At 38.9% G+C, this 13242-nt stretch overlaps 2 protein-coding genes across 2 annotated transcripts; both read right to left on the bottom strand.

The window, feature by feature from the left end:
* Window positions 1–634: 634 nt before the first annotated feature.
* Window positions 635–9522, bottom strand: cnih1 (cornichon family member 1). The gene is made up of 5 exons (XM_066694127.1): window positions 9353–9522; window positions 7339–7407; window positions 3233–3345; window positions 2907–3050; window positions 635–2495 (listed from the first exon to the last, which is right to left on the bottom strand). Exons 1-5 carry the CDS (start codon window positions 9431–9433, stop codon window positions 2468–2470), a joined length of 435 nt encoding a protein of 144 aa, XP_066550224.1. The 5' UTR covers window positions 9434–9522; the 3' UTR covers window positions 635–2467.
* Window positions 9523–11207: 1685 nt separating this feature from the next.
* ndufb1 (NADH:ubiquinone oxidoreductase subunit B1) lies at window positions 11208–13205 on the bottom strand. Its single transcript, XM_066694617.1, has 3 exons — window positions 13142–13205; window positions 12166–12310; window positions 11208–11450 (listed from the first exon to the last, which is right to left on the bottom strand). Exons 2-3 carry the CDS (start codon window positions 12303–12305, stop codon window positions 11414–11416), a joined length of 177 nt encoding a protein of 58 aa, XP_066550714.1. The 5' UTR covers window positions 12306–12310; window positions 13142–13205; the 3' UTR covers window positions 11208–11413.
* Between the last annotated feature and the right edge of the window lie 37 nt (window positions 13206–13242).

Below are 13242 nucleotides of genomic sequence, written 5' to 3' on the forward strand. Positions count from 1 at the left end.
CAAACGGATCCGTACGAATAGCTGGAAAGTTAGTGTCTATTCATATGGATCCGTACGGTTTGACTGAAGATATTTCGTACGGATCCAAATGAATAGCCAGTGCCTTAAAGACAGAGTCTATAGTTAAAATTGAGTTTTACAACGTTCTAAGAACTACTACCATATTTATTCATTGGGAAAAAATGGTCGGATAATGATGACTGAACCTAGTGAAGTGAACCTACAGCTAAATGATATCATGGCAACTAAGCAAATAACTGCTTTGTGAAAACAAATGGAAGAGGTGGAGAAGTTCTCTAGTAGTAAGTGCTAGGGGAGCCAAAGTAGTGTTCAGGAAAGTATGCTGTATCATACTAAAATAAGTACAAAAATAAAATAAAAAGGACTGGTTGAGCCTGATTTTCACCTGTAAGCAGGTGGTGACGTAGGCCCACACAACCCGCAACAGCATTTTCCAACGTCGTACATCCTAAACCTCCATTTTCTTTGACCCTGACTGATGTATGATTGTATATTCAAATCGTGTTGACAGCACTGATCACATTTCGGAGTTAGAAACCTGCACTGTTTTACACTGAAACCCATTATTTTGTTACTTTGGTGTATGCAGGAAAATAAATCACACGCAGCATAATCTAATTTAACATTTAATAAAATCTGTATTACATTATGTATTCAATTATGCATTGGGAAGTTTACAGGCAACAATAGAGCTTCACAGAATGTATATGGCAATAAAGTTCAAAGGAAGAAATTACTGATTCAAGGCTGGACCTAATGTAATTACTACTGCTGTGAACTGGACAGCGCCAAAACCAGATGCTGTTATTCATTTCATCTGTGCTAGGAAGGTACAGCTTTCTGCACTGCCAGCATCCAAACAAGCCTGAGAAATATATAAATTTTACAAGCAATAGGAGGAGTGTTCACAGACCCAAAACAAACATATTCATGTTCAAAGTTTTATGAAAGAAAAACAGGACTATAAAATAATAATCTGAAATGACTGTATCTTCACACACATTGTTTCTATTACTAAAACAAAACTACCCTGGATGTCAGATGCAAGTGCAGTATTTTAGTTGTATGTACACAGGTGCCCAAGGTTTCTTTCTGCAAAGGTACATTCATTGGCTCAGATTGATTGAAATTAGTAGGTCCTGAGATTGGAAGGGCAAAATGGGACCCGATGGCTTTGAGACCCGAATGAATGATAGTGTTTTTCAGGAAATGGGATGTCCTGTACAACTGTTTAGTTTTATTGACCAGTACAGATCGAACCACACAATTGCAACAGGCAACCATTCCGTAGTGTGTTGTTTAGGATGAAAAGTCAATATGCCAGTTTGGTAGTGCAACATATCTGTATCCCCCCTCACCACCCCCAGTCCAAAATTTTGACAGTCCATTTTTGTGGGGCTGACTTGTATATATAAAGTAAATTAACTTATTTATGGATATTTCAGCAGGCTTATTTCACTGAAGACAAGTGCAAACTGAAGTCACTGTGGTAGAATGTATAACATGTTTGGAACTCTTCCAAATAACAGTGTCATCTATAAAAATCTTTACTGATTGTTTTCTGCAGCAGGGTATGAAATTAATATAACATGATTTTTTTAATGAATAATGGTTTGCTGATCAGTTGAAAAGCTCCATTCATTTATTTTAAATAATGAACTAATCACAATTTCAAAACGGGGACAAATCTAAAGGGACTACCCATTGGAAATGTTTTATATTTCAATTAAATCTAAACATCTTCAGCTGAACCTTAACATCCCGAATCAATTTCACTAAACCGCTCGGAGCAAAAAAAAAATTCTTAATAAAACCCTTTAAAGCAAAGCACTTTATGTAATGAAAAAGAAAATGAAATTGCACCAGATTCACAAAGTTTTAGTTTTTTGGCATACATTTTTCGTGTTATCCAAACCTCGTAGATACAGTCAGTTCAGTTTAGTAAACATAAAAACATAAAAAAAGAATTGTGTGCTTGGAGTTTTATGACAGACAACTGTTGCAGTATTGATCTATAGCTACTTATTTGCTTAAATGTAACTAAGCAAGAAAAAGTCCCTATGCTGTTTTGTAAACAAAGTACAATAGAAATCAACAACTTATTTCAATAAGGGAGAAAATCATTGACTGTGATGTTTCCCCTCCCATCAAATCAACAATCTTCTAAGAGCAAACAGTCCTGGTTTAGCTGGTTGTCTTCTCGGCTGTAATTACTAATAGAAAGGATAAAATTGAGGCAGAAAGATTTTTAAAGGGATGACCTTTGCAGTGTGATGCTCAAGATTAAGTGGGGTTGAGTATTAATCCTTGTTTTTTTTTTTTTTTAAACTTCACTGAAAAAAAAAAAAAAATCTTCCAAAGGTCTCTGCTTTCGGTAAATCTCCCAGTTTATTTGTTGTAGTTTGTTTCTCCGGCATGCAGTTTCCCCGTCCCCAGACAGCGCAGCTTAGGAGCTCACCAGCACGTAGATCATCCTGGAATGAAAAAGGAGGAGCTGCTGAAAGATCAAGGCAAGTGGTTTCTCTTGCTCCCACGTGAAATGCACACTCGCTGTTGTCTAGAGGGACACATCTGATTGTAAAGGTGAGAAATATTGCACTGCAAGTTACATTTATAACATGTTTCCAATAAAGTAAAATTCCCCGAAGCATGATGCATCAAACTTCTCTGTAGACATTAAACGGGTCATCAGTGCCACCCATCATATACTATAAAAGCAAATCCTACTAGAATTAAGTTGCTAAGAGCCATTATCCTTTTCAAAATAATGTACTTTTGGCACCAGTGTTGATGACACACAAGGTTTTCATGTCTAAGGTGGGTCAACACAAACATCCAAGCTGGAAATGAGCACATATCAAAAATGTCAACACACAAAAACGTACCCGTAGAGATAATAGAAAAAGGATAGAAGGTAAAAGGCGAGTTTGCACCAGCCTTCTTTTTGACAGTATGCTAGGATGTCCGCGTTCATGATTGTAGTTGGGTCATAGAGGCCAGGGCCGCTCATGACAGGTCTGCTCATGTACCTAGTCAGGAGAGAAGAGGGTCAGGTTTAAGGACTAGGCGGTAATTATTATACAGTATATGAAAAAGTATTTCTGTACAGCCACTTCACTGCCTTCTAAGAAATGACGAAATCTCTGCCATATGCTTACGTTCTGCTAAATACTAACCTTGCGAAAACAGACACTATGACACCCCCACCTACCTCCACACATGGTATGCCAACAGGGGCATATTGAGTCCCAGCGTCAACCACTCTGCCGCACAGAGGAACATGATGCAGAAGAACGCGTGGATGAGGTACTCTGGGAGTACCAGCTGAAACAAGCAAGTCAACCCATTAGCACATTTCCCAGTCCTCCCATATGCCCAGCACTGCATATCACACCTCTCGGCAATAATAGACCCATCACACGCGTGGCAAGCTAGAACCAGGTTTATGAAAACAGGGTAAAGGGAGAGGTGAGGGGTTTTGTTTTACTGTGGATGATATTTTATCTTTAGTATGTATGACACAGGTGTTGAAACAATCTGGTATACAAGTGTGATTACAAAAAACATAACCTGCAATAAAAAAAAAATCTGAGTTTTAGGTTGATGTGATGGATCCCACTTCCTTCTCCTGCAGTCTATGTCTGGGTCAGGTCACGGACGGACTGTGTTGCCACATTCGTCCACAATGACCACATTTTAATGCATCCTATGTGTTCATGTGCATAATAATGCAGAACACACACAGGGACCGGGGGGGCACAGTATAAGTGCAGGAAGGTATAATGCTTAGGCTAATCGGGGGTATAATTTGTATGTATTTATAGATGTCTGGTTTTAAGAAGGGAAAATAATCCAGTGTTCAAATGGTCCATTTGCCAAATATTTATAATTGCACTTAATTCCATTCAAAGGGTTATGGGTATCTTAAACGAAGGCATATCCTTGCCATGTGACCCATTTATGCCACATTCATACTTTGATCAGCCCCACAATCACAATAAAGGCAGACTGCTGAAATGATCACAGCACATTACACTAACACTATCAATCCACCACTTGTGGAGACAGGTGGCGATTGTTCCACAGCGTCTCTTAATCCAATACCGGCCAAATAGTGGACGCTTGCATTTCAATTCAGTTAAAAGACGTTATTGTGCAGCTACTCTCTATATTAATCTTTAGTTATAATAAGTTAAAATTGCACATCATGGAAAGGCCCTCATAATGCTTTTGACCACCACCGCGTTTAAAAGGAAATCTCAGGCGAGCTGGTGGACTGAGCCAGTGAGGGAACCTGGGAGGATATGCATTGCAGGCTGACAATACCACCGTGCTGTGTTGATCCTCCCGAACAGATCGAGTGCCAGTGTAAAGTCTGGGATCAGGTAGAAGGTGGCGAATGGTACTGCCACATGGGAAGCCATGCACTGAACACTGAACTACCCACAGCCTCAGATGCAGCTCGACTGGAAAATGCAAGGGTGATGTCAGCAGCCCTGCGCTACACTGCTGGGACCAGTCATACAACACAACACTAAGATACAGCAAGGAAGAGTCACACAGAGTTCACAGGAACACAGGATGAACAGGAATGCAAAATGCTGCTGAATCTGACTCGGTGCGTTCGAGTTTGTCAGTCATTTTACTGTTGATTATGAAGAAAACCCCTAACTCAAGCTTGCACACCTATCCACTGACTTTCCTTTAAAAAAACAATTACACTACATCATACACTCACTAAAAACATCGTACTGGCTTTATAGAGTGTCAGGAATCATAGATATAGATAATGGCCTCTCTTTCCTAAACTCAAGAAGCCTAAACTGAACCACCGATGCAACAGGGGCCCATCAGGTACCATCAGGTATTCCTTATCAAAAATAAACCCCTATCCTTTTGTTTGTGTTCCCATTTCACTAGCTTCCCCTTTAAGAGTGCCATGCAGTGAAGTGTGACAATTCTGCAGCCATCTGTTTACTTTAAACAAGCCCCTAGGTGATATAGATAAAAACTGCTGTACAGCCGTATGTTCACAGCCATGTGCAGTTCCCAGATGAGACGGGCCGTGTGCTCTCGTGGGTGCGCCACAAAATCAGCCACCGAACCAATACAGCTTTGTTTCCTAGTAACAAGATGACTTGATGACAGCATTTCGTTTTATTTCGTTAAGTCGTTATAATGCCTGTCCTGATGAGTTTACTCTCTCAGAAAAATGACATAACAGTTGTGTTTTAATACCTCTTTACATTTCACATTATTAAATGGCAAAATATGAAAGGACTAAACAAAAGTCAATGGCCACTTATCTCCATCCCTAGCACTGTGGGTACCGGTCTTTTGAAAATCTTAGGATTGTGTAGAGTCAGCGCAGGAATAAACCATGTCTAAACCGTAGGATTAACAACCAAATCCCAGATTAACTAATACAGGGCCACACAGTTTACATGCAATACTAGTACAGTACTGTAATCCTACTTTGGACTATTCTAAATCCAGGTTAATAGGTTCTCACAAATCCCATTTTCCTTTGATGTGTATTTTATGATTTATACTGTAATTATGGTTTACTAGGTCTGTAATCTACATTATTAGTAAATAAAGTATCAATGAAGAGTTTTACACCTACTTTCAATTCAAGTTTAAATTTATATGGATATTACTGCTTCCAAATGTGGATATGGATGTACATAATATTATTATGTGCCTGAATTAAATCATTTCACATTAACATATACAAGGGTGTACCAACTTGTGCTTGCTTAGTGACTTTTTACCCATAGTGCCCCTGCCACCGTCCACTGCCTCAGTCCCGACATGATCGAATGCCTTTCCTATTGAATACAAGCTGTGGTGTAGGCTTGTGAAAATGCTTTTTAAATAAGCAGTAAGAATTACTATTCTGTTAGTAGATTAAAATAACCGATCAAATCCAATCCATGCACACATAAACTGTCTGCAGGATTTACAGGTAGATTTAAATAAAATATTATATTGATAAGGATTCTCTCTTAATTTACATGTTCTCTGCAACCCTCGGCTTTCAATTGAGCTTACTAGAATTCAACTTTAACCAACAACTTATTGTAAGTTTGTTTACCATATTTGAAACATATACAGAACTCCAGATTTATATGGTTTGGAAGAAAAGACATTTATATCAATATAGAAATACAACAATCTATAATACTATACTTGATATCCTTCCATAACTCCTTCTCCAAATGTACAACCTCTTGTACCACTGATACCATCAAACTAAGGACTGTAGACTAAAGTCTGATGTTATATCTGGTGCAGAGCTGCCATGTATTCCACACATTTTATTGAGCTAGCACGTCTCTCAATGTGTATAAAATACCTTAAGGTCATGCCTATATTCCCTAGCTGGACATGCTACTCCTACAGATGTCTTTGGCATGTGCATTCTTACAGTACTGTATGCAAACAAAAGGAGCTTATTTTGATCATGCAAGTCTGGAGCATTTCCAAGTCTTTTCAATTAACACCTGCACTGTCTAGTATCTCTAAAATGAATGAAAAGGGAAAGAAAACAAAACCTAAAATCACACAGGCACAGCTTTTAACCATATCGTCCTACTGCCATTAGTCCAGTGGGGCTTTTTAATCCTCTCACTTAAATAGTGCCCTGTATTGTGACCTTCTTTTCCAGCAATAATGACTGTAAAGCTGATTAAACATTAAATTATGAAATATATAACTTGTATTCACATATATATGCAAAATGATATGCAGTATATATACAGAGAAAAGAAAAAACATTTGTCTTAATTGTAAGAATTTTGTTTTTCTTTGTGTCACTATTCACTATCAAATTATTTCTAATACAGTCAGATGACAAATTATCCTGAAATAAAGGTGCTCAAATATCTAGCCTGTTTTTGATTTGTTAATTGAAAAAACAGTTGCAAACACTCCGCCGTGCAAATGACAGACTGAAAATAAATTAAACTGAACGGTCATTTAAACTAAAGATCGGTACAAACCTTCAATGCAATTTTGACTCTTTTAATCTTTTTGACCTTTTCAACTGTCTTTGTGCCGTAAAACAAAATGCAAAAAGCAAATTGGAAAAAAAAAAAAAAACTGTTAGTGCCCGACAGCTGACAAGATCACAAGTAGATTAATAACAGTCAGAATAACAAGCGTATTAATGCAGAAATTAAGATTACCAGAAAAAGTTGGAAAATTTGATTTGGATAAATAAGTAGGAAAACATCAGATTTCATGCTTAAAAAAAGAAAAAAAATGAAAAACCCATTCTAAGTTGATGGAGGAAGAACAATAAAAAACACTTACAGGATTCAACGTGTTACACTGGTCTATAGGATTCTTGTAGTCAGTCTTCAGTTCATCGAACGCTATTATCTGAAAATGAAGATCAAAATGCAAAAAATATATTTAAACATTATCATCTTACAAATGGGTATGGAATGAAAGTGTATTCACACAGAAGGAGTTCTTAACACCCAATTATGCATGTAATTGTCCTGGTAATCCTCTGTAGTGTTTATTGTGAAATCTAGGCTGACTCAGGCTGACATCTGCTTGTTGGAGCCACATTATCGGACTCTTTTGAGGAAAAGGTTTCCTTCAACATGCAGCCGTTTTGAAACCCCTCATGGTAACTGATGCTACGATTAGGGATATTTAATACATTGTAGAATACAAAATGACAACCACAAACTGCTTTTTGGGGGCAGCAGTCAGTACCAGTAGATAAACACTTGTATAGAGTGGCAGATGTTAGGAGTCTCTGTTCATGCACGAACAAACAGGAAGTTCCTGTTTTCTATCTACAAGATGCACGAGATGAGCACATTGCGCTGACTGCTCTCTCAGTTGTACTGCCCTGTTAAAACAGAGGTCAAACTGTGCAAACTTCCCACTCCAATGAATTAATTAAGTATTGAGTGGGGAGTTTGCTTACAGGGAAAATGAAGATTAGAAACATGAGTAAGCAAGACAAAGACGGCATTACATACACCCACCTTAGATCTTTAGGGTGTTATATCATATACCAGTGTGCTCCTTTCAATTTTACTAGAATGTGTAGATGTGAAGGTGCACACAAGATATTTGAAAAGCAAATGAATGCACCTTCTCCACAGGAGCAAACACTGAAAGCAGAAACACTGTAAACACGTTGGATGTCCTGTTACGTCCCTAGGTTGCGTCTTCTAGATAAATACAAACAATACTCGAGGCCTCTTGCAATTTACCACGCAAATCAAATAAATGCAACCCATTTCCACTGTAAAAGGATTTGCATGCAGAGATTTTGTTTTGCTTATGCATCAGTCCCAGCTGCTTGAAGCGACAGCAGACACGGACCCACCTAGGGCTTTAGTTTTCATTCAAGGAGAATTGACCATCCTAAATCCTAGATCCTAGATAAGGAGTTGCAACAATATGTAGTAATCATACCAAACCAAGTAGAGACCAAAAGCATTTGTGTTGGATTTTATTATTATTACTAAACTGTATAGTGTTCTTAAATATATTACATGCGTTACAAGCACTTCACACAATGCCAGTCTAAACAGCTGAAGCCTTTTGTCTTTGCCAACCCAGTCAGGATGTCCATTGTAACAGAAAAGTCAATGAGCGTCTCTATCTGTGACGTCATCGATCGATTCGGTTTTTGGATACCATAAGAGATGTTTCCACGTTTCTCACAAAACAGATGTTTCCCATCCATCGCAGGCAAACGAGACAAAACAGCCACATGAAACCTGCTATTCTGCAAACTGGAAAGCCATATCCGCTTAATTCAATTGCATTTCAAATCCAATACCCCCAGCTGCGCTTTTATGTCACTCTAAGCTTTTGAGTGACATCAGCTGTGATCTTACACGAATAGTATCAGGCTGAGTAAGGCAGACCTTTGAATATTTACAATGGGATGTATATGTTTCCAGGAGAGACCATGAAACAAATCCAGTGATGATCCACTTTATGAAGTAACTTCGAGTAAACAGCAGCGGACTACTCTACCCTGGGACCGGCGGCACCGTCACACAAGCGCCCCTCTGAAGTGCCGAGACCCGGCCATTCCTCCGCCAGGGCAGCGGCATGATATCAAACTAAAAATATCACACACAACAAAATAGAGATACTATAGATACAGCGGTATGCACAGGAAAGAGCACAGTGGACATATTGTGCACAGGACCCGAGTGTGTGCCATTCATTCCGGGTGGAGACGGACCGACCCTGTGGCATCGCCTCCCCGGCCCCATGCCAACCCAAACTCAACCCAGCCGCGTACAACGTGTCCCTGCCTCGCCAACGACACCGGGGTAATACTTACGTGCCAAATGGCGAAGAATATAAGCGCTGCAGTTAGGAGCAGAGCTAGCATGTAACAAAAGGCCGCGAATGTGAACGCCATCTTTTATTTCGTTCCTGTATGTATATATGTGGGACCCAAAAAGGGACTAGGCTGTAGTGCCACAGATCCTCGGTCTATACTGAGGCGGGACAGCGGCCCGGTTTTGGGGGTAGAACCGCACGACAGCCTCGCGTTGTGATTGGTCCGAATCGGACGGAGGTCTATGACGTTGGAGGATGTTGCTCTCAGGGGTCGCAGGCTTCAATAGTGAGAGACGGAGACGCAGGCGGATGGTGTCTGTTAGTTATAATTAATAAATAAATAAACACTAGAGATATATAAACTTTAATAAATGTAAATATACACAGAGAGAGAGGGATAGTTATAATTACATAGAGATCGTGAGCGAGAGAACCTCTGCTAAAGGGTTAATCAAACAATGTAGGTACACTACTGTCGTATGAAGCTGTTCATGAATGTAATTATGGGTTATTCTGTTTGTTTTAGTTATGCATCTATTAGATTATTGGTCTGTATTTTTAAAAGAGCTTAATGAGATGCTCCAGCTGTTTTAATTGGCCCAGAATCTGCTCTAACTTTGTGAAAATGTTAAAGTGAGCAGTTGTATTGCTTTGTATAAGACCTTAACACCACTTATGTTGCCTAGCTTACAATCCACCGATGTATGCAATCTATGATACATGATTATAGTGTTTAAATAAAGATGTTTAAATGGCATAAGTAAGAAACACACACAGCTTACACCAGGAAAATCCAGCTTCCCTCTAGCGTAGCTCAAGTGTCTGTTCGGAACGAGAAAAACGAACAAACACAAAAACACGTGTATTTAATTTTAATTACACTGGCTGTAAACAAATGATTCAGTCACTCGCTGCGAGCTTGTGGGTCGTTCTGCGCAGACGCAGACCTGAGCTGAGCGCTGATTACGTCAGTAGAGGCGGAGCTGAATCAGACTGGAGGACGTGAGTCATTCAGCAACCGGAGTGAAAACAACTGAGTTTCTGTCACTTTGGAATTAAAAAAAAAAGACAATTTGGAAAGATTTCAAATTAAACCTGCGCTATGTAGGAAACAAATGCCCAAAATGTAGGTATTAGCCCATTACCATTTTTTCATGCACAATGACAAAACACAAAGCCGAACTGGGCGTGAAACCTCGCAGACAGGCTCCAAACGTCATACACCGCCGACTAATGCGGGCCAATCAAAACGCGAGGCTGTGATGCGGTCCTGTCCTGAAAACCGGGGCTTATCCCCCAATTCTTCCGTCTGAGACGCGATGCATTGTGGGATGTAATGAGTTCCGGGTGCGCTCTGCTGTCTCTGTAATGGAAAACCTGCCTCATTTCATATTCCAACTCTTCTCTTTATAAAACAATTGCTTTTTGCAACGTGACGAACATGGATTGTATTAGAGACACAGCTCCTTAAATTATACGCGTTATTATTGCAACGAGCAATGTTTTCACACGGCTTGACAAGCTCTGTCACTTGTTGCCGGTGTAATGACTAGTGGGGGAGTAACTGTCAAACATTTTTAATGCTGCCAGACAAGTATCTTGTGCAGGTGACTGCATAAAAATGATCCCAGTGTCTCTGGGTCTGCAGGAATACATACTTGCTTCATTGAGCAGGTAGCTGGGGATATGGCATTCAATCTATTTCATATTACACAAGAATATATTAATTATATTTGTATATGAATCAGTGTTCTTCATCTCCTGATATCACTGTCAAATAAGTACAGTTTAATTAATCACTGTATACAATGATTTCATGAGAGGATATGAATATTTTTGACTACAACTCTGCATTATGCTGTGAAAGGAAAATAACTTTAATTTGGATAAAGTACATTTATTTTTCCTGATGTTGGTCATTCCAATACAGACCTCACACAAAGTCACCAGATAAACATGTAGACCGAACCCTGTACAGTATCACAACTGGATAGATATTCCTGTAAAAATGACTTAAATATTTGTTATGGATTTATTTGTTTTTCTTGATAGAAGACATTTACTTCCAGGTTACTTCCTCTCCTGGTTTCAGTTCCCTGCAATTACAAGAAAAGAGCAAATTAAGATACAACATGTTCCTGGCACAATAGTTTTTCCCTACTTTGGGCTCAATGCAATTAATTCAATTACTGTAGAAATACAACACAGCATTTTCTATCAATTAAATAACTGATCTAGCTTATGTACCAATCAAAAAGTTCAACACTCAAGTCTAATGTGGCTGCAAAATTAATATTTTTGGATCAAAAACAAATCAGTCAGAGATATTGGACACTGGTAAACCATTCTAATGAATGCAGTATAGTCTTCCCTAATCTATTAGTCAAGATTTGTATGTCCTAAAATAGAGAACGCAAGACAAAAACAGAAAAGTAAAGATGAAATCAGGAAGTAGAATAAAGTATGGGCATGTTAGAAAGTAATTGGGGATTTCTTGTGGTTTAGTATTATGTTTGAGGGTGAATCAGTGAGGACTCAGACTTGCGTTTTAAATTACATAGTGACTCCAGTAATTTACTATATTGCTACTCTAAACTAGCAGCCTTGACAGCTGGAGGGTCGTGGGGTTCATGGTGGTCTTCAACAGGCAAGTGAATCATTGTTCCAGATTTCCATTACTGACGGGTCCTTAAATGGTTCATATAAACCTGTCTATATAAATATATTATTAGATGTCTGTCCTAACTTGTCAGGATCCTTAAACGATTGAATATGATTATAATTTCCAGACAAAAAAAACAAAACACCAACCTTTTGTACAACAAGCTCTTATTTCTGAAAGCTGTGAGTTTGGCATCATTTCTTCGGTCCATATAAACCCCAATCACAAAGCCAAGAGGGACAAGGATGTTGACCCAGTGCTCGCGTAGGATTTTTGCGAAATTCACCATGGTGCCTAGGAGAGAGGACATAAGTACGTACAGATTCATGTTTCGGCTGCGCGACGTTCCTTCAGCAGCGTTTCACAGCATCCAAAATCCAGGATTAGAAGAGTTTAATCATACCTTGAAAGCAGGGATGTGGTAATATGTCTAAGAATAATGTAGATAGGTAGCCTTGTTAATGGATGCTGATGCTATGGTTCAGATACTGCCACACCAAATCTGCCTACAGTAAAATGTGTTTAGGTCTTACCACCTTTATGTGAGGGTGGTAATGCTATGTGTGGATTGGAAAACTTGGCATATTTTTACAATGCTCATCTTTGAGATTAATAATTGAGAAAGTATAATAGAGAGGGAGACAAAGATGCAAAGAGATAATAGGAGCATCAGTGGTTTAGTCACTGTCTACAATGAGAGATGCGTCTAATTCAACAGTAATGGCACTGCACAAGGTACAAATAGTAACAATAGTATAACTGGGATCAAAACGTCAGGCCTGAAACTTATGCGACGCATCCATACATAAATAACGTCCGGCCAGGAAGAAAATCCCAATACATTGCTTTAGTTTTGCTTTACCTTTTCGCACCGTTTACTTTATTAAGGACATCTAATTTGACGATATACACAAAATTATATTATTAATATTATCAATTTCATTAGCTAGGTTAAGATCCAACACAGCGGTCAAATGTGAATCGTATTCACCACCACAATATACGCTATGGTGTGTAGGAAACGCACATTTTATGCAACATATATAAGTGACACCGCATTGTTAGAACATATATGGTTTTATGAGAAATACGAGAGAATATATCAATATTTTTCACTAAACTCACCTTCTCCTGATCACCGAGTCTGGGACAGACCGAGTAGGGCATTGGATTGAACCACTGTACAGTAAACGGGGGGGGGGGAATCATTATTTAATAGGGGTAGT

The sequence above is a fragment of the Amia ocellicauda genome, chromosome 21 (genome assembly GCF_036373705.1).
Source record: "Amia ocellicauda isolate fAmiCal2 chromosome 21, fAmiCal2.hap1, whole genome shotgun sequence".
In the NCBI taxonomy this organism is placed as follows: domain Eukaryota; kingdom Metazoa; phylum Chordata; class Actinopteri; order Amiiformes; family Amiidae; genus Amia; species Amia ocellicauda.